Here is a 22,168-nt window from a genome sequence, read left to right as displayed (position 1 = left end):
GGTTGAACATGATAGAAAAAAATCCAGGGGAAATTTAAAGCACTTTGACAGCTCTTTGTTCAGAGTCATTAAACACAAACCAACCACAGAATCTTTTAGGTTGGAAAAGCCCTTTAAGATCACCAAGTGCAACCATTAACTCAGCACTGCCAAGTTCACCACACATGAACAAAAAACCATATCCCCGAGTGCCACATGTACACGTCTTTTAAACACCTCCAGGGATGGTGACTCTACCATCCAATGCTTCTTCCCCATATCCTGTCACTTGTTCTTTAGGAGAAGAGACTGACTCCCACCCAGCTACAACCTCCTTTCAGGTAGTCATAGAGAGGGCTAAGGTCCCCCCTGAGCCTCCTTTTCTCCAGGCTAAACAACCCCCGCTCCCTGAGCCACCCCTCATAATACTTGTGCTCCAGACCCTTCACCAGCTCCTTTGCCTTTCTCTAGAAATGCTCCAGCACCTCAGTGTCTGTTTTGTAGGAAATACACCACATGGACACAAACCCATGAGCTTGAAGAAAGCATTTTCAGATGGGATGAGTGAGTTTTGTGCCAGATACGTGTAAGCTGATATACTCCGAGGTATGCAAAACATGAATGAAGAAAATCAAGCCTTTGCCAAAACCAAATACTGTAATTTTCATGCAGATACATTAGCCTGTACTTCCCATTCTTATTTGAAGGACAACAGTAGTAAGTACGACTACATTAATTTTCTACTTCCCCCTACAATCAATTTAAAATAAAGAACAAAACCACCACCATCCAAAATTTTAGTAAAATAAAGTTCACATTAAGCTAAGCACTCTTTTATCCTGTTATTTAAGTCACTCCAAATCACCATTGGTACATTTCTAAATGCTGTGTGCTGAGAGTAGCAAAGCTTTTACAGTTCAGAATGGCAAGACAGACTTCATAAAAGATTAATATACTTGAAAAGCAGGTCATTTATTAAAAGATCTTTTAAAAGCTTCCTTTCTTAAAAAGCAAAACTATCTGCCCACCTCCACATCTTGTCTGAAAGCATTTGCATACACAGCTGTTCTCCAAATTTCAACCCTGTTCCTTTTTTTGTCTTCATGTTTTAAGACATGAATAGCAGGTATTTAGTGAAACAGTAGCAGACTTCAGCAAGTGTCTTCTGCTTCCACACACTGATTTATCCTGCATCCCAGACACCCAGATACCCTTTCCTCATACACAGGATTAAAGTCTCAGACCTTCAACCCCAGAACTGCATGAGATGGCAGTTTGGGGACTTCAGCTTCTAAACCTTCTCTTACCACAGCTGAAAGGTTTCCACAATAGCCAGGGTGAGGACAGGCTTTGTCCCTCCTGGATCTTCCACTGTCCTTTTGTTTTACAAGTTCCTTTAGGCAGTGCTCTCTGACCAGCTGCCTGCGAACTGCGCATGCAGCGCAAGTCGTCTGGATGCCAAAGCCACAAGACACACAGGTACCCTGTTACCAAACAGCAGAAGGCAAAACAATAAACATTTCTTAGCCAGTGGGCCCATAGCATTCTGTTCACTGGAAATTGTACCACCTTTGCACACTGCAGTCCTAAAGCCAGCATTTTATTTGGAGACAAAGAAAGAGCAGGAGTATGCACTGAGTGAGATATGACAGAGAAAAAAATACAGGCAATTTTGCACCAAGAGCTTGATACTTCCAAGGTATGTTTGACGTCCTGTTCTTCATGAGTGTTTTCAATCAGTGCATCTTCCTGAAGAAGCACCTCTTGCTGTTTCATCTTGCTTGCAAATAATATGACAGCCCAGAAAATTAAAAATAATCCATTAAAAAAATTACCATCTTTTCAGGACATGGCAGCTCAACTGTTGCCACAGAGTTAGTCTCTTGGGAACAGGCTGTCATGAATACAGTGCTTATAAAAGACAGAACAAGTTGTGGGAAAGTTGCTTTCGAAGGAGGTTAAGCGAGGAGAATATGATGACCTTGGTTATAAGTTTCAAAGGAGAGATTATGTAAAAGTCAGACACCACAAGGGAAGGAACACACAGAAAAGAAGAAGGAAGCTGGGAAAACTCAAAAAGGGTGAGACACCAAGAAGGTGGAGACCACTTGCTGTGCCAAAAGCAAGAAACAGTAATAGCACAGATACTAGCACACTCTTACTCGTCATAAGATCACCATGAAAATTACTTTAAATTTAGAAAAATTACATTCAGGAGACAACTTTTTAGTTCTATAAATGATTGTTTTTCATGCAATTTTTTAAAAAAAGTCACTCCTGTTATTAATCAGTTTTGATGGGCAGCCACAACCAAGTTCCTAAGCAATCTAATGTAGAATATGCTTGAAGGCTGTTCATACCTACCAGGGCAAGACAGATGGTGTAGTGTAGGTGTCTCCACTATAGACTGCACTGCAGCCCAAGGGACATCAACTGAGTATTTAGCAATAATGTAGTAACTGTAACAAATGGTAGGACTCATCCATCGATCACCATTTGGGCTTTCAGGGAGAAAAATAAAGGCATTTAGGGGTTAATACTTCTGATTGAAATGTGCTTATTTAGAGGTTCACTTAACAGATGCCATCATCAGGACATAAAAGTCCTTACACTGAACAAACAATTTTAATGGCCTTTCCCATTAAGCTATGGATGACATATTTCAAAGGGCAGATTATTGGAGTCTTTCTGCTGACAGCAAGGAATGTCAAATGAATTCAGAATATCAGTGAATGTTTAAGCCTTGGTAACAAGGATTTTAATATAGAGCTATTTTATACTTCAGGACAAAACACCTTGACCAATTTATTCTCCTTTATAGCACATTTATATCTGCATTTATATTCATTGCCAAAATAGGCAACAGACCCTTACTGTTCATGGGAACAAAACTCCAGATGCTCTTACATCCTAAGCCTAATGTGTTCAGTTACTGGTGTGGCAGCATTAATCACAAAGAACAGGAGTTCTACACCCTTGGAAAAACCTGGGAACCTCCCAGATTTGTTAGACTACTCTGCTTAATAAGAAGTTTCTTACAAACAAATGAGCTCTGAATATAATGTACTAAACATATCATCCCATAACCAATAGGTATCAGGATGACTATTTTTAAGGTTTCGTTCCCTTCCTGTTCTCCTGCAGACTGCAATTATTCAGCTCTGTACTGCAGAGCTCCATTAAGCACTTTGTTTTTCACTGAATGACTAGAATCAAGTGCGTACGGCCTCCACAGATGGATAAACTGCTGTAAAAAGAGATAAGTCAGCAATACTGATTGGCTCTGTTGTCTGAGCGTGCCTTTTGATTTTTGAATTACTGCCAAAAGCATCATCATTCTCTGTTTACCCTTCAAAAGCCCTCGGTCACTCAGATGGTGCATACCCTCACAGCACAGAGGTCTCCCTTGCAGAAACTACCCATAAAAAAAAAAGACAATTTCAGTATTTGTATTTGTTGAATGTAGATTTGTGGCACAGATCCTCTATCTCTCATTTTTCATGACATTGTTACTATATAACACGAAGTGATTAAAAGACCAGTTTTACTTTGATGCCCACCTCTTTCACTTAGATAAATGGTTATCTCTGTGCAAAGCTGTAGGTAGCTTTCAAAGTGTACTTGGTCACACCGTTTTCCTCTTCCTTTCCCACTCCGGCAAGTCAAATTAACAGAATCACCATAACCTCTGTGGTAGTTTCTTTTGTGTGTGTATGAGTTCCTATCAATCACTGAAGACACACTGCATTTTTCTCCACTGCTGTGGCCAGGACTGTCAGTACAGGGACTCAGTACCAGCTTTCACAGGACACCACAGGCTTGCATTTCCCTCCAGAGCTGCAGCAAGAGCTGTCATTTAGCTGCAAACACCTGCTGTGCACTTTGTACCTGGGTAAATGCCTGCTGGACACAGAAGGAGCATGACCAGAACAGGTCCCCGATTAAGCATTTGGGCTGGTTACAACTCTTTGTGAATTCAACATTCAGCACTCAGGAATCTCCTAAGGCAGAGACAAGTAATGCACTCTTGACATGATAGGATTACCTGTCTGCAAAGGCAGACAATATATAATATTATATTATATTATATATAATGGTTATTCCCATTTGAATACAAAAACAATCAGACACCAATGATTTGGGTTTTACGCAAACATACAAGTAAATAACAAGACCATAAATAATTAAATACTATCTGCATAAACAGCAATAAAGCAACAAAAGAAGGCAATTGTTACCTGTTTGTTCAAAGCCTTGTGGACATTTTGCAATCCCATGATTTCTATTACTGCAATCTCACCAGAGCTGCAAGTTCAGCTGACTGTGAAGGTCTAGGTCCTGTAAAATCTTATTCCTGTGCACACTGTAGGAAACAGGGATGGCGAAGGCAGAACATGTGCTGTTTCAAAGGTGCTGCCTAAGATCTTGGGTGAGGAAATGCCCTCCTACAGATAGCTCACAACCCCTTGCGTGATTAAAAGGAAATGATTTTGATTTCTCAAGAGCCTATGGCTTCCCAACAAACCTTGGGAAACAAGTTCAGAATACTAGCATATGCTCTAATCCATTTTCTAGTTATAAAGGCTTCTTTATTACTGTTTTTGGCTGACAACACTTGAGATAGCATGTTTATCATAACTCTTAAAACACTTGAGAGAGAACAATATAAGTGCATTTTTTATTTCAGTTTTAACTTCTTTATTTCATTGCTATACAGCTGCATTACACTTGGCTTTAATCCCTCAAGCATTATTTTCCTTGGCAAAATAGTCACTGAACTGAGCAGAACTTACTGTTGGAAAAATATGCTTGAAAAACCAGTGTGATGTCAATGCCAACTGAAACCCATGGAGCTTAAAATGTCACAAATGTGCCTGTAGCTGAAATACAGAGCTCCTCTTTTTTTTTTTTTTGTCTGAGCTAGGAATGTTGTAAGTCTTAGGTTGTGAAGTCAACTGTAAAAATCATAGAGTAGCTTCCTGAAGCTGAATGTGTGCTGAAACTGAATGTATGCTTGCCCCCCTCCATGAACAACCATTTAGAGAACAATTATATAAAACTGGATGTAGGATAATTCCATAGGAAACAAATGGCTGCATGGCTCCGCATCCAGTCTTGCCTGCATTAACTGTAGCTGTCTATAAGAAGTTGGGCTACAGGCTTCTCAGAGAAAAGATAGAACTCGACTTTGTAAAACATCTTTAATATTCAAATATATAAATAAGCACTACTGAAGAATAATTCAGAAGACTGCGGTGATTCATTACGAACAGATGCTATAAACAGGAACAGTAACATTGCTAGGTAAGGAAGAAGCAAGCTATTTTAGGAGTCTTGAAAATCTCTTCTAGTTCTTCAGACAGATCATGCTGCTATAGTTATTTTATAAAAAATTATATTCTGAAAAGCACTTTAGTAAAAGAAACCTTTTACTGGAACTATTATTTAACCAAGACCTTCTACAGCACTATAACACACTGCAATTGAGTTCCTGATATAATTTTAAGAATGGGAGGGGTGAAAATAAGAACGAAAAACCCTACCATACCTGCACCAGGAGCTATTTATTAGCATAACACTCTTCCTTTTAAAGATTTCATAACAACTGAAGTATATACAAAGTCTTACAGCATTTACACAATAAAAAAGTTTCCTATTAGCTGATGTAGTATAAGGTAGTGCTGCAATTTACTTCAAATCGTGTATACAATAATAATGAAGCAGACCACTGTACTTTCAACTTCTCCACTACCACACCACCACTGTCAGTTGAAATGACAGTTAATTAAACCACTGGGAAGACACAGATTGTTTAAAGATTTGTAACAGGTTGATTGGCAGCACTAACCATCTTAAGGAGGAAAAGAAAAAGAAAAGAAAAGCTACATACTGTCATGTTTCTACACTTTCCTAGAGCTGGAACAAACTTTCACAGCCTTAGATATAACATATGCAAGACAACATAATCACATTTTTTCAGATAATAGTTCAGCTACTGAGTGTATTTACTTCTGAATAGGAGGCGTTATATTGATATGGCTGTGTGTTTCCATTTTTGTTCATTAACTGTTCAAATAGGTCTAGAAAAAAAATTAAGACAGCATGGAGTTTGTAGTCATGATGTGTTTTGACTAATAAAGGCATTCAATATCAGCTATAGGATCTAATTATTCCTGTCAAAAGTTTAAGACCAGGAATCTTTGAGTAAAAATCAAACCCACAAAATCTTGTACCTGCGCTGTTTTCATCTGTTAACTCCAACCTTCTTTAAGCTTTTCCAGCTGAGATAATACAAAATCCTTATAATGCTTACACCAACCCAAATGCAAGACTCATTTAGTTTATGAGAGGTCAAGCAGATTCACTAGACTACGTCTGCTGTAAAACAGAGGGAGCTTACCTAGGAAAAAGAAACTTTTACTGAACAGTGCCTTACTACAAGTAGGGATATATAGTTTAACAACAATACATAATTTAAGAACATAGCATTCTTTGCCTTTTAGAAACAGCTTTCGTGTGCCCATAATGCACTTTCTACAAGAGATAAGGCTGCTTTGCCTATCGTCGTATGCCTAAACCTCTTATTTTGGCCAATTTCACTTTTCTTCCCCCCAAAGGGATTCTGTTTCAACTTAGAAACGAGTAACGTCAGTTGACAATATCTGTATTAAGACAAGAAGTGACATATATAAAATCCACAAGGAACCACATAAATACCAAAGAAGTCATATAACCTTTCCGTGTAAACACTTTGATTATACTGAAGCCCTAATCAGATTCATGTCTTAAACTTTTGGCAGATAATGTGTATGCTCAACCAGGCTTTGTAGTTAGTTATTGTTCAAGTGGAAGCCAGGTCAGCTCACATGTTGACAGGCATGCAACTTGGAAACATTGCACAACAAGCAACACAAAGAGATTTGAGAAGGGTACAAGACTTCAAGTAGACTTCACAACCCTTCACAAACTGAATATTCACAGACAAAGATACAGTCCTTGCTTTTTTCTACGGTGGATTTCTCTCTCACACATGGGACACTTTCTGTGACTCTCTAGCTTGCTTGATGCTATATAACCACTTGATGATTCTGGCATTCCTTTCAATGGCAGAAATGCCGTATGGCACACGGTCATTGGCACTGTCATCATTTCTAAGGTCACTGTTGCTGTCCTGAGACTGTTCACAGTCTGAGCTAATCATGCTTGCACTGCGAAAGTTGAGGGATATAATATCAGAGTTAGCCCTTGCAAAGTTTTCCATCCCGAGGTTTTCAAGCTCTTCAGGATCCAGTCCGCAGTAGTTAAAGAACCGTTCGACATCTGCGTCAACGCGAAAGTATCTGTCGCTCAAGTCTGACTTTGATCGCTGTAGGGAGGGTCTTCTACTAACTCCGCATCCAGACTCGACTGCCTCAATCTCTGGGGATTTCAGGGTGGCAATGGCAGCGATTTTGGGCTTTGGAGGCAGAGGTGGGGCTGAACTACTGCAGGGTATTGCTTTTAAGGGCTTTGCACTAGTTACTTTCCTAATGTCTGAAGAGCTGTGAGAGACATGTAAGAAAGTCTCTGCTGACTGATCTAGCAGCCTTCTGCTGACATTGGAGCTGCTCTCCTGTGGGCTGCTCCAGCCCTGCGTGGGGTAAACCTTCAAGGATTCTGCGAATGAGTGTCGGTTCAGCTCTGTTGAATCAGCTCTGTGGGGTGGCCAATTTCGGGGACCGTGCTTATGCCCTGAACCTGAGCTGGAGCCTTCAGAGCTGTTGATGATGTTCTTCAAAATCTCGAGTTTCAGATTTTCTCTCTGGACTCCACTCTCAGTCTTTGCATTGTTGCTGAAGACCTTCAGGGTGGGGCTCCCCAGCGCTCGCTTGACCGCGGGACAGACCGGTGGCTTCGCCAGCACTGCCGGCTTCACAGGCTCCTGCTTGGCATTGATGACCTCCTGGCTCTTGACATATTTCGCCTTGTCAGCTTCAAGCCTCTCCACTGCACTCAGTCTTTTTGGATTAGGCTCCGCCTGCCTGCGAAAATAGTCAGGTCCTTTGTTCAGGATGCGGAGAGGAACGGCAGATGTGAAAGTCACGGCAGGGCTGACCGGCTTCACCATGCTACCTGTCGGTAATGTTTCTGTAGGCATGTTTGGTGGTCTTTCCCCCGCAGCCGTTTTGGATTCTTCTCTGGGATCTCCTAAATGCACGGTGCAGAAACATGTACATTAAGCACAATGAGTAGCCGATGAATCCTGGGATCTGAGCGTTAGCAGCAGTGCCTCATCTCACAGCTCATTAAATAACACTGCGTTTCTCTTTTAAAGGCAGCCTTTGTAGGGCAAGGGCACCCGACACAAGTCCGTATTAGTCTGCTCCGCTGACTCCTTTCTTCTCGCTGAAAGATGTGGGATTCTGGCCGTCCCCTCTGCGCTCCACGACCGGCAGCGATCTGAAATGCAGAATAACCAACCACACGTTAGCGGGAGCGCCTGACATCAGAGCGATAGCAACAGCTGCCTCCCGGCCCTCCTCTCCCACCGCCGCCTGGGATGCTGCCGCGGGTGGCACAGCGAGGCAGCGTGCAGGGTGCCCCTGCCCCGCTCCTGTCCAGCACCCCTCTGCATCTTACAAGACATGTATTGCTTGATATGTACACTCTGAGCTTGGATTTAATGAAATTACACTGGGAAATTTAAAAAAAAAAAAAAAAAAATTCAAAAAAATTAAGAGTTAAGCCCCACCACAATACAGCCATATATTTCTACAGGGAGAAGGGGAAGCAGAATGAGACAATTCAGAGACTTAGACCCACCCATCTGCCAGTAAAAGAGAACTTCATATTAATATATTTGCCTTTGTTAAGTTGTATTGTGAACATATTTTATCTCTAAACCCCAAACATTTTTCTCTTTATAGGAAACATACTGTATAAATCTCAGCAATTAAGTGTATTTTCCTTATTCATTAAATTGTCCAGAAAACAATCTGGTCTAAAAAGCAGAGAGCAAACAGAGACATGTAGTGTTTTAAGTGCAATGCACAACTGTCCTTGTAAATCTAATTAAAAAAATCAACAGATAAAAACAGGAGATGTCACTAAATCCACCAATTCCAGTTCCAAGTCTGTTTGAACACTAGTACCCACAGCACTGGTGCTCCAGCAATAAAAAAAGGCTTTCGAAGCTCTCATGATCACCTTACAGGCTTAACAGAACAACAGAAAATGGCTTTGTTTTTTTATGCAAGATTTTGGGAAAACGCAAAAACATTCTGACTGGGTTTGAAAAAAAGAACTTGTCTTCAACATGTAGATATAATCATTCAGGTTTTCTATCAGGCAGTAAGTACAAATGAAATTTATCTTCTAAATTATTTTAAGGTTCTATCACTTAGATTGTCACAACAGTCTAAAATCCAACACCACAGATGATATTACAAGTGTTGAAACAATTTTTCCTACACGAGGCACTGAAGGGCACTTATCACAGAATCTACTTCTCAAGCAGTGATTTCGCTAATGGGTCTCATTTGTTTTATTACTGCCCCATTAATCCATGATGCCCTCTTTAATATCCCATTTCTATTATCACTGTGATCTTCAGGGAGAGAAAGAAAAGCAGCTGCTACTTCTTCACTCTGTCCTAAGGAACAGAGAGCAGCATCCTTCCCTGGGATGACTTGCTTTCATGTTACTGTCATCCTGTGTGTGCTCATCCATCAATACCCAACTTACTAATACAGGGTTTACATTGTTTTGACCAAAAAAACCCACAAAAAAATGAAATTCCAGCTTACATTAACAGTAAAAAGAAAACCACCTCAACTACTGATGTTTAGAAATATGTGATATATACATTGAATTTTCTCTATATATTGTCCAAGGTCAAAGCAAGCAAATAAAATATACGAATGCTATAATGAGATTATAGGAAAAAGCTGAGCTTTCTCCTGAAGGCTCACTGTCACAAGCATTCTTCAAATACAAACTAACATATTTAGGTGGGTGATAAACCAGACACGCGTTCAGTGCAATTGAAAGGGTAGTGAAATGTTAATTAAACTTCTCTTTCAATGTTGTTTTATAAATCCTAGAGCTAACTCCTCAGCAGCTTGACTTCCTGAATTTAAACTAAGTCTCTCTGAAAGAGAAAAAGCTTTCCTCATTTGAATCAACATATTTATTGATACTGTTTTGAAATTAAGTATGAAATTTCCAAATGCACAGAAGGCAATTCCAACATGCATCCGCACACACATTTCTCTTCCATACACACAAATCAAATCTTTCCATGTTGCCAGCTCAGAGCTGGATGGCTAAGTGCCTGTATAAATACCCCATTGATGTGTATATTTAATACTTGTGCGTGGAAATAAAAGCTATGTGAGAGCAGGGGTTTCATCCAGAGGAAGAAAACCCCACAAACAATGCAGTTCTCTGTACTAAACACTGTCACCCAACTGAATTACTACTTGAGTAAGCAAGACAAGTTTCCTCCTTGACCACTGTCATGAAAGGTGACCATGGTCCTGCCCCAGAGGACAGCTACCAACTCCATTCTCCTCCTGGTGAGTGGCTCCACACATACCACACTACAGATCAGAGCTGCGGGAACTGAGGCCTCGGGCTTGAGGCTGCTTTTGGAAGCCTTTTCATTTAGCATTTAACATCTTCCTCACTTTGGACAGCCCTCATCAATGTCAGCAAGCATTACTTAGGAGGCTGAGAATACACATTGGCTTCAACACCACACTTAAAAGGAAAAAAAAAATAAGGAAAATAAATCCGACCATGCAAGCATGTTTATCTGAGAGAACAAGCGCGCTTGTTTGCAAGCACATATGGAGCCAAGTGCCCCGGAGTCAACAGAAACATGCTGCAACTGGCAATGTGCTTTAGGCATCTAGAAAGAAAAGCAAGGACCTGGTGAGGAGCCAGGGCAGAAATGTCCACCTGAGCCAGCACAGAGAGCCTGGGGGGTAACAGCCAAGTGGTTACGTGGCCAGCCATAGAGGCTTTGTACCTGTGGGGCTGCTGGTATAAATTAAGGAACACACAGCTAGGAAAAGAAATGAACTTTTTGTGTATTGTTTAAACTACTGCATTTCACTGAAATGCTGCACTTGAATATCACCAGAAAGCTTATTCAGTATTCTCATCGCAGAGAGATAAAAATTACTAACCAGATACAGTTAAAAAAGAAAGTGCGATGAAAGAGAAGTGGATAAATTTAAATAATGAAACTTCTGCCTGTGCTGGTGATGGCTGCAGCCTGATCCTGCTGCTAGCTGGGAAAGTGAGTTCAGTTCCTACCAGCCATGGGCACCTGAAACACCACAGAGACACTACAGAGCCTTGCTACTTATTAATTTTATTGCTAATGATAGAGGTTGAGAGCAGCACTACAGTGTAGTCTTAGGAAGACTTAGATTCCAGTTGTGAAAATCATCATTGAAGCAACCAGGGTAGAGAAATGGCTTTTTTCTGGCTTAAACTCCAAGGAAACTCACTGATTAGGCATCTGAATTCCCTCTTGTGTACATCTGTGGTACCAGTAATGCCCTGCAGAAATTCAAAGGCAAATAGGTTTTCTTCACCCACGCCCAGAATATGTGTGAAATATACCTAGGGACACAAGAAATGTTCCTTTCTCTCTGTTTACACCCAGATGTCTGCTCTATAGGTGTAATCCTTCTATGGACTGACCTGCATTTTTCAGGATTCACTCTGGATTTCCATTATTGCTCTTCCTCACAATACTACTGGACTTAAGAAATTATTTCAAGAAAAACAAAGACAAAAAACTTATGCATGCATTCAAACATAGTTCTATTTAATACTATGCATACATTAATAAAACCTTCCTGAAAGTTCTTACTGAGTTCCTCTAATACCCTGCAACTATTGCAGACCTGCTGAGTAGAATACAAAATGCACAAAGTTTTGGGGTTTTAAAACTGCATTTTCAGCCAGACACTTCAATTCAGGATTCCTTTGTTGCAGAGGCAGAGATTCAAAGCATTTAATTCATTCTAGGCATCACACTCTAATCACTCTTCGTCCATAATATGTTTGTCAGATATTCCTATTTAAATAACCAATGCCCTACTTGCATGATTTAGGGGAACACAACACAGCCCAGAACAGCAATAGCTATACAACTAACATTAACTACAAATGTATCTCCTATAAAATATTCTTTCCTTAATTTAACGCCAAGACATTAGGAGGAGATAAACTATGCAGAAACTTTGGAATCCCAGGCCCATATATTCTAAATATGCAGTTTCTTGAAATGTATGAGAAATTTATGAACAGACCCTATTGTGGCAAGTATTTATTTCTAGCACTGTTATGAATACAATAGTATTGTACGATAATATAGTCCATTTTTTCCTCTCATACCCAAAACTGCATTCTAAACACAGACTGAATGATGTCAACTGACAGTAAATAGCATGCTTCCACTCCCTGGTTCTGTGGTGCCCTGTAGCTCCTACACATTGGCCACGTTTCAGCCAGTCTATGTCTAAAAGTATCCACAGAAGGGCACTACGTATTTTAGCAGTATTCAAGTTACAAAAAAAGCAGCAAAAAGCAATGTGAAAATGTGGTCCAAATGTAATTAGTGAAATTTCTGTCCTTGACTTTGGTGAGGACATTGCTCAATGAAGCTCTTGCTCTTAATTCATTCCTCTGGCACAGCAGATGAAGGGATTGCACAGAAGGTAGGATGATGCACAGTGGATAAATATAATGAAGGCTGACAGCCTTTACTCTGCTTTCCTTGATATTTAAAGGTCCGTGTCAATTTTATTTTCCAGGTGATAAAATATCACTACCATTACCTCAAGATGCACCATAAACATGACATAAATTCCAGTATAAGTAATCAAGAAGTGGCTGCACCAGGATTCAAAGAGTTCTCGAAACAAAATCTGCACAGGAACACAGGACACAGATGGAAAATGTCAGGCCCCTCTAACACCTGGATGCACTTCAGAGCTGCAGGTCCCATTACCCATTACCCAAGATGCTGGTTTGTTAACAGTCACTGCAAGGCCTACAAATGAGAGCTTTGCTGAGAACAACTGGTACAGGTCTATGCACTAAGTTATACTAATGTGTATGCCTAAAACTGATACAAGTTCTTCTGTGGGTAATTGTCTCTGTAATCCTCACATATATATGTTACTAAGTTTAAAAATACAGGCAAAGCCTAAGTCAACTTGGCTGAAATTGATAAAAGGTCATCCATATCCAGAATGGCAACAGTATTTCATCTTTTAAACCAATTTTAGATAAAGATGTGTATGCTGTGTAGACTTGATCTCACATAATATTAACTGTCAAGATAAAGCATGAGGAGATAAAATAGTCTTTCAGATATACCATGACTCAAAATACCAATGAAAGTGCCTATTTTCAAATCTGTTCCTCCCTAAAACATGGAACAGTGAACAGTAAGAGTAACATCTATCTGTTCAAGTACACATTTAAACCTTCGAAAGGTCATGAATGATGTGAACTGCAGTGACCTAAAAATAAGAGTGGCAGAATTATGTAGACAAGAGAAATTTCCACCAAGTGGGAAAGTAGTAACTTTGGCAAAGGCAGTCACTTTTCACTGCTGACATACTACTTCCAACCAAAAAACCCCAAACTACAACTAGCATTGTCTGTAATAGCTTATACAGCTGAGCATAATATGGGCTGATATATTTATGCTAATTCTGCTTTGCTCTTACACCAAAGACTTTTAAGACAAAACTCTCCATAAATACAACAGCATCACCACTGAGCACTCTTCCTATTTCAACATGCATTGAAGGTGGTGAGGCTTAAAGCAGAACATTGCCATAACCACAAATGCTAACACTGTTAAGTTGAAGTAGCTGCTGGAAAATCCATGGAGGTATAAACATCTGGAAAGCAGAAAAGCAACCTAGCAACTATAGTTACATACTAACCCAGTAACGTATGCCTAGAGCTCACCGGGAGCTGGACAGAGATGCCTCTTCGAAAGAAAAAACTTTAGAAAGTATTTTGCTTCTTTTTAGCTCTGAAATCCATCACTGCTACATCTCCTACCCAGTAGCAATAATCCACTCTCAGTGATGCTTCTGGGTTAAATACTGTCCTATAGACACCTCACAATGATGAAAACTCTGATTTCTTTCAACAGGCTGCATAAATCCACAAGAAAGGCCAGAAATGACGTTTCCCATTCTTCCAACGAGACAGTACAAACCAATATAAAATGTCTTATTATTTAGAGCAATACTACAGGCTGTGCTTGTAAAAGCTGTAGTGGAAATCAGTTCTGTTTTCTTTGGACTCCTGTGTTGCTTAGACAGTATTGTGTTCTTTGCAATAATTTCAGTTGCTCATTAAAACAAAAAAAATCAGAGAAGGGCCTAAAAAATTATAATAAGGAATGCAATTTTTTATTATATTTGTAGCCTTATGTGAATATTTCTATTTCAGTGTTCATTTTATGAGAATGATGCTGTAAACACTTCACAAAGTTTTAGGAAACACCCTTACTGCTTGTTCATCAGCCAGTGTCAATGGTCTCAAGTCCAAACCACTTCTATACTTTTAATTTTGCATCTCTCCATAAGCATCATGTTTTAAATTTACAGCCTCCTCCTTACAACAAGGCCACAATTCCCAGTTTATCCTGTGGTCTCCAGAGCCTACACAGTTTTCCCAGGATGTTTTATGCACTTTTAGAAATCAACACAATCCCCTTCTTCAATACAGGATACTTGGCCCTGGTGTTCAGTTACATTTCATAGGTTCATCAAACCCTGATAATAGGTCCCTGTCGTACCAAGTCCCACCTGCTGGGTCCCCCTTCTCTGGGAAAAGGGGGGCTTTTACTTCTCTCCTACTTCTCCACCTCCTTTTCACACCGCTTCCCCATTTTTGCAAGATGCAGTAACTCCTGCTCTGCTCTGATGGAAGGAGCAGTGCTATCTGCACTACACTTTTCTTTTCTTCTCCACTGATAGGAAAAGTTAGCATCTCATCTCCTTGCTCCTGGGAGATGTCCTTCACGGCCATGCTTGGATTTGGCATCCTGGTAAACCACCTTTTTTCCCTAGTGGTAGCGCCTCCAGTGTGCAGGGGAAAAAAAAGTTAATTGGGGGTTCACTGCTGCAAAGTGGGGGATAACAGAGGGAGGCAGAACAACAAAATAATACCAATTACAAAGCTCAGCAAAAATGTTTTGAATGGAATAGTATTCATTTTAGTTCCCATCTCAAGTCAATGGTAATTCTTAAGAAGTCCACTTTCAGAGAGAGACATACGTTATGCTACCGAAATCCTTATGGCAATAGGTATAGTAGAAATCATATGCACTTGCCAAGAAGGAAATAAAAATCTATCCACAAAAATGTGGAGATACACCTGCAAAACACCCTCCTTCTAGTATTACCACAGATACATCACATCACTAGCAGGATTTTCAGATTCCATCACCCATGTAGCCCCCAAAAACACTGCCAAGTCTGGACCTCAACAACAGAAGCACAAGTGTCATCAGTAATCAGGCAGCTGGGAAACAGCTGTAACTTCTGCAGTGTCCCTCACCAAAAGAATTATAGTCATTAACTCACCTGTAGAACAAACATCTTGATAGCAGTATTTTCAAAATGCCAATTCTGAGTAATTTGTCACACTGGGATAAATTAAACATAGTCCTAAATCCTTAAAATGTTTGAAAACTTGTATGAATGTTAAAGCACTCTACTGCAGCATACCAGTGCAGCTATGGGATTAGATTAGGCCTTAATTACACTATGGAGTAAGCCCTAGAACATAAATCACTTTGGCTTAGAAGAACTTGATATCTTGGAAATACTAAGAAATCAAGCCAGATTTAAATGGACAAAGTGCAAGTATAGATTTTCAAAACAAATGTTTATATTAAATGTGCAGTGTGTCTACCAACACAGCTTTGTAGTCAGAGACTTGAGGACCCCATGACCAGAAGATTTCTGTGTGTTCACCTCCTTCATAACTACTGCTGCAAGACAACATAACCTCAAGCTGAGCCCTCAAAACTCATCAGCACTGAAACACACACACCTAAAATGGCATATTCTGTGGGGAAAGAGAGTGTCTGTTCACCATTAAAGTGGCAGCAGTGCTCATAAAATTTTGGGTGACTGATATTTAGGCTTGGATCTCACCACAAAGCACATGTTCTTCTGCCAGTACTTTTCCCCTCAACTAATAAATTGAGAATTACTTCTGAGCTCTTCTGTCTGCCTATAAGGCCTCAGCTATGTCCTGAACATCAAACCAAGTCAGAACCTGGACACTTTCCCCATCTCACATGTATGACTTCTATGGCTGTACATCTCCCCTATTTCACTTCTATGAAAGGGAACGGTGAGAAATCTGGAATGATCATGACCATGCAGGACAGAAGAGATGTTCAGGGAAAGAGGCCCATGAGCATGGCCTGAGCACCCATGCCACCCAGCATAGGTGAGGCTCTTACTTCTATTAACAGACATGCAAGCAACTAAGCTTGATGATAACTCACAATCTGTAGAAAAACCAGGGATCGCCTCACCTTAGTCATCCACGCTGTCTTATCCAGCAGCTACCTGCCAGCCCTAAAAACGCAGTCAGAGTTGTGGAGGATGACAAAGAAAACACTTCTCCACTAGATTTGGAGTCAAGACTGGAAGCAGGCCTCCAGGGCAGATACTCAAGAGTGCCAGGCTATACCCAGCACTATACAAATGTCTCAATTGTGTGTGTCAACAGCATGGTGCCACTCCTTCCAGTGGTGCCCAGCAACAAGGAGCAGTGGCCAGAAACAAAAACAGAGGAAGTTCCACCTCAACAGGAGGAAGAACTTCTTTACACTGAGGGTGGCAGAGCACCAGAACAGGCTGCCCAGAGAGATTCTGGAGTCTCCCACTTTGGAGACATTCAAAATCCACCTGGACACTTTCCTGTGTCACCGGCTCTAGGCGACCCTGCCTTGGCAGGTGAGTTGGATGAGATGATCTCCAGAGGTGCCTTCCAACCCTAACAATTTTGTGATTCAGTATGTAGAGACAGATTCCTCTCCAGCACTTCCTTTCAAAGGCCTCCACTTAAAAAAAAAAAGTGTTTGCAAGTTTTCTTTAAATAAAGAGCAAAAAAGACCACATAGGGTGTTGGGGAAGATGAAACAGGAAAGCCTTATAAATATGATTGCTTGACAAAAGATTTTGGGAATATGAAAACTACAGGCAACATCGAAATGAAAGCCACTTTTGAAATACCAAGTCTTAGTTACTGAACAACTGGAAAACAATGGTATGGCCGACTGAAGGTAATCCCCTCTTGATTGAACAATACCCTCTGCTTGCAGGCAGGTCCAAGGGTCAGAGCAGACCCTACTAGCTCAGCAGAAGGGGTCCAAAGAGTAGTTTTTAGAAGTTAAGATGTAACACTCTATGGTAATATAAGAACTCTTATAGGCTGTATGTAAATGCTATAGGATTTGTATCTTGTATTAGATTGGTTAGTGACAATTAGAATATTCAGTACAGAAGATGATTTATTGTATTGTAACCAGGACTTCAGACTTTTCCACTTCCACTCTTGCTCTTATTCTTACTACTTCTTCCTCGCTCTCCTTGCTCTTACACTCTCTCTCTCTCTCTCTCTCTTACCCGCTTACTCTCTTGCTCTCTTGGGCCTGCTCAGAGCTGAGTCTGGCAGCTCTGAGCAGTGCCCCTATACCCACGCCCTTTTACATTAAACCGACTGTGTCCCAAGATCTGCCTATAGAGATCTCTCGTCTCCGTCCGTCTACGTCCAACCGACTGCCCGTAACCTACAATAGGGTACTTGACAAGGAAATTGGATTACTAACCCTGCTCCAGTGCAATTAAATAATTTCTAGCAAGTAGGACATTTCAGCTGAAATAGGAAGACCAACTTGGTTCTTCCTCAGGAGGTCGGAAACTTGCCCCATTTTGGGGACTGGGGATTTGATCCAATGTCTCATTTCTCAATAGAGTGCAGCAATGTCTGATTTTATGTACATAAATACTGCTGCCAGCTTGTTCTTGTGAGAAAGGCAAAAATTTACCACACTGTCATAAAAGGCCCGAGGCCCTGAAATATCAAATTGCCATGTTTAGACTCTTATTTACTGATGAAAGTTCTCTAAAACCGTTTACAATGAGAAATTCATTAAAGGAACATAGTATCATAGGCATGAACAGATTTTATGTGAGAAATAACCATCAACCCACTATGAAAACAGCTTCAGTTAGACATTCCCTTGCAGTTACTAATCCTGCAAAACTCCAGAAATGTTCAAATACATGAAGACCCAAAGTAAACAAATACAACCCAGAAAAGAAAACCAATTCCAACAATTTATGCCTTGAAAAAACCAGAAACCAGAAAGAGCTACTATGAATGGAAAAATACATCATACTGAAAATTTCCTTTCCTTAAGAGATTTAATCAGTAAAAGAATCTTTGAAAATGCTTATTTTCAACAGTTCAAAACAAAGCTTAATAGCACCTTCCTGAAGTTTCTTACATGTTGTGAAAATATATTTGAAAGAAATAGTGCCCAAGCATATGGAATATTTCTTATACTACTTGTCAAGATTTTACAAGCAAGAAACCAGAAAGCCATCTAGTTATTTATATTTAAATATTTTCTCTCTTATTTTAACAGCTTATCTTGTTGCATGGAAAATTCTTTTAAATAAATTCTATACATGAACACAAGTATTTAATCTTTAGAAGTAAACATTAAAATATAGCTAATTAATGTCTTCTACTGATATTAAAAACTTACAAGACCACCTTTAATAGGCAGTACAGTAGGCACAATTAAAAAACGAGCATGGCAAAACCAGTACCATTAGGAAAATAGTCATGTTCAGCTAGGAGAATACAATAGAGCGACCTAATTTTGACAACTGCGGACCTTGGGCTGCTCTTCTGATCAGCTGTGGGGTCTTGTTTGTCAAAATTCTTTGTATGAAACAACCTTTTCTGTAACGTGAGATATTACTGCAGTCAGGTCAGCATGGCTATTTAAAAATAATGTCTACAACCTAACTGCCCTGAGTTAACCACTTCAAAGCATTGCAGCTTTACACACATGAAATAGTGCACATTTATTTTTTTCTTAAATAAACACACTATAAAAGTTTTGACTATGTAAAAACAAGTCGAGTCTTTTTAAAATTATAACTGGGGAAAAAGGCCCCAACAAAAACAAACCATACATGATTTACAGCAGTGTTCCAGCACTGCAACCTTCAGAGCAACTCAATGAATGGTATCTTTTATTTTTGACTGGTATGGCTATGTTTTTCTCTAGATAAGAGGACATTTTCCCATACCACAGGATAGTTCATTCCGCTTTTCTCCAACCTCATGTCTAAAGGTACATGTTAGAAGTCAGGAAAGAAAACTGAAGGAGTGCATAACACTATGTCTTGAAGACTCATCTGTATATTACAGAGTTCTTCAAGCAGATAGTTAAAAATAACCAGCTTTGGCACTGGAACACAATGCAATTTAGGTCTTCATTGTTATGATGATGTTGCAATTAATGATACAGCTCTATAACTCAACACAAGTGCTACACTTTTGCGTGATCACACGCTTGTGCGTGTAACCCCTCAGACACACCAGCACTGCTACAGTTGCTGAGGTGCTTGCTGTCAGAATACACTGAGTATATTTTCTTCTTGGTTGCTGCATGGGAAATACGTGCCACAGAGTCCACATGTTGAACTACAGATCTTCACAAACTGTTCACAACCTATTTAACTGGAGATGAACATCCAATTAGCTACTTGTTAATGAGCATCCAAACTTTTGTTTAATATGCAAATTTGACACTCAAAGTGTGGCTTTGTATTACTGTTTATTTTAATGACTCTTCACTAAAACAATATTCTTGGAAAGCCTTGTTTAAGAAATCAGACTGTCCAGACTCTTTTGAATGGTTTTTGCGTATCTGAGGGGTTTGCTGAAGTTATGGTGATGATGCTGGAAATTCTTCCTGACCACAGATTTTAAGAAACTATAAAATCCTCACCATCTTAATGAAAACAAAAGCTGTATCAAGTCATGACCACTGCATTTAATTAAATGGAGAGAGGAAGGCAGTGTGGAGAGAGTGGAGGCATCCTCTCTCTAAGAAAACAAACAAAACAAACAAACTAAAGAAACCCAAAACCTGGAATTGTGAGTTTGGGAACAGACAAAAGAAGAGTGAGAAATGACAAGACACAGACAGGTAGAAGAGAAATGCAATTAGCCAGGCAAAGAGCAGAGAGAGGAGAAGGTGTTGGGAATAAAGAAGGAGGCACTGAACAGTGAGCTGGGAAGCAGGAATAGATTACAAGGAAAGAGAGGGATTATAGGAAAAAGGAAGAGACACCTCAAGTTCGCTTCCTCAGCTCCTCTCTTGCAGGTCCTACATCCTGCAGAAAGAACAGAGCTGGCATAAGGGTGTTGTGGAGAAAGGTGAAGCTCCCAGTGAAACTCCTCCTGAAGCAAAGCTCCTGCTAACCCAGACCATTTTTGGGTTGCAGGAGAGAGATACATCTTCTCTCTCCTGCAGCCTCCATGCCTGCAGGGGCACACTTCCTGCTGGGTTTAGAAGGCTGGTGGCAAAGGAGCCAGCACTGGGTGGCTGGCAGGAGGATATCACAGAGGGATAAGCAGGCTCAGAGCCCTGCACCCTTTCAGGAGAAAAATGAATAGTGGAGTAAATCCAGCAGCCAGAAATACTGACCAGTCAATTGAATGAGTGCTGAGGTTTGCTGCAGACCCCTCAGTAAATCCAGTTCTTCCCTTTGGCAACACTTCAGACCCCTTTCATGTGCTGACGGCATGATGAGATACACAACCAGCTTGTCCCTGGGCAGCAGTGAACTAGGGAAGCTCTCCACCCTGTCCTCACAGGTGCCATAGACTATTGCTTAGAAAGACTGCTTAAATTACTCCATTCCTGCCCCCCCCCTTAGAGTATCAAACTACCCCAAGATAGCTACATAGCCATTCTCCCCTAAGATATGTGATACACAGCCACATTAATAGATCTCCCCTCTTCTGTAAACAAAAGTAAATCTCCAAGGGGGAAGTTAAATACAGGATTGATATTGGCTGCCCCAAGTAACAAAATAAATTTATTCCAAACCCAGAAATCAGATAGAGGTATGCCAATCTTGTATCTACTGCTTTATCTTCATTAAGAGATCAGTATCAGCAAACTTTTTAAGTAGTTAGCTGAAATGGAGCATTGCAGGGTTAAGCTGCCTAAGCCAGACAAATAATGGGACACGGAAACCAAGGTGCCAAACCTCAAATGAGGACACATGGTGTCTGTTTTCTCATCTGTTCATGCCTGCTTCATAAAGGTAACCTCTCCTGCCCAGCTACGCTGCCAGCACACCATCCCCACCACCACTGGGGAACTGAGTCCCTCCACTGAAGATGTCCCTCACTCCCAGTTTCAGCTCATCACTGATCTGGACTGGTTTCAAGATATTCTTTAAAAGCTAATGAAAAGGGAAGGCTGGCTGTGTCACCCCATCCAGGACTGAATGCTGCTTTCCTCATAAATCACAAATCCAATCTTTTCTGTTGACAAAACGAGCAGTATATTTCCAACAAAACTACAGACCTACTGGAGCTTCTGTAAGAACACAAAACATTGAATCCCATTTCTAAGACAGCAGAAATAAATCCCATGCAGCATGACATGAGGAAGGTAAAAATATGAAATGTGACTGTAAAATTAGCGTAGGTTAACTTGTGATCACAAAAATTAACACAGATCTTTAAATGTTCCTGGTGTCAGTCCTTGGCACAGCTAAAATGGTTTTGCTGCCTTAATTTCATGCTGTGTATGAAATGTATCTGGAATTTCAAATTCCCAATTCCTCAGCTGACAGAAATGGCTTCTGAGAAGATTTCCACATTCTGGGAACAGATTTTTACCCTTAAATTAGCCATGTGTACTCTCAGACTTAACATTTTGTCTTGAAATAAAACAGGAGTGATAATTGTTAATTTAAGACCCCACACAATGCAAATTTATGTTCTGGAGCCAAATATGGTGATTGGAAACAGATGAACATGAAATGCCTTCTACTGAGCACAATTAAAACTAAGTATTAGTGAAGTGTGCTGCTAATTT

At 40.3% G+C, this 22,168-nt stretch overlaps 1 protein-coding gene across 5 annotated transcripts in view; it reads right to left on the bottom strand.

Moving 5' to 3' along the window:
- Positions 1-4,645: 4,645 nt before the first annotated feature.
- Positions 4,646-22,168, bottom strand: part of FAM110B (family with sequence similarity 110 member B) — a 115,538-nt gene continuing 98,015 nt past the window's right edge. For all 5 annotated transcript variants that reach the window (XM_042022572.1, XM_042022573.1, XM_042022574.1 and 2 more), the window contains one exon: positions 4,646-8,418. In XM_042022572.1, the coding sequence (XP_041878506.1) occupies positions 7,004-8,116 (1,113 nt within the window). In that variant the 5' untranslated portion in view covers positions 8,117-8,418 and the 3' untranslated portion in view covers positions 4,646-7,003. The remainder of the gene's footprint in view (positions 8,419-22,168) is intronic.

This window comes from Corvus kubaryi, unplaced genomic scaffold (genome assembly GCF_017639235.1).
Source record: "Corvus kubaryi isolate FWS band 111438036 unplaced genomic scaffold, C.kubaryi_AGA036_p1.0 37216, whole genome shotgun sequence".
Lineage (NCBI taxonomy): Eukaryota > Metazoa > Chordata > Aves > Passeriformes > Corvidae > Corvus > Corvus kubaryi.
This window is presented reverse-complemented; position numbering and strand designations above follow the sequence as displayed.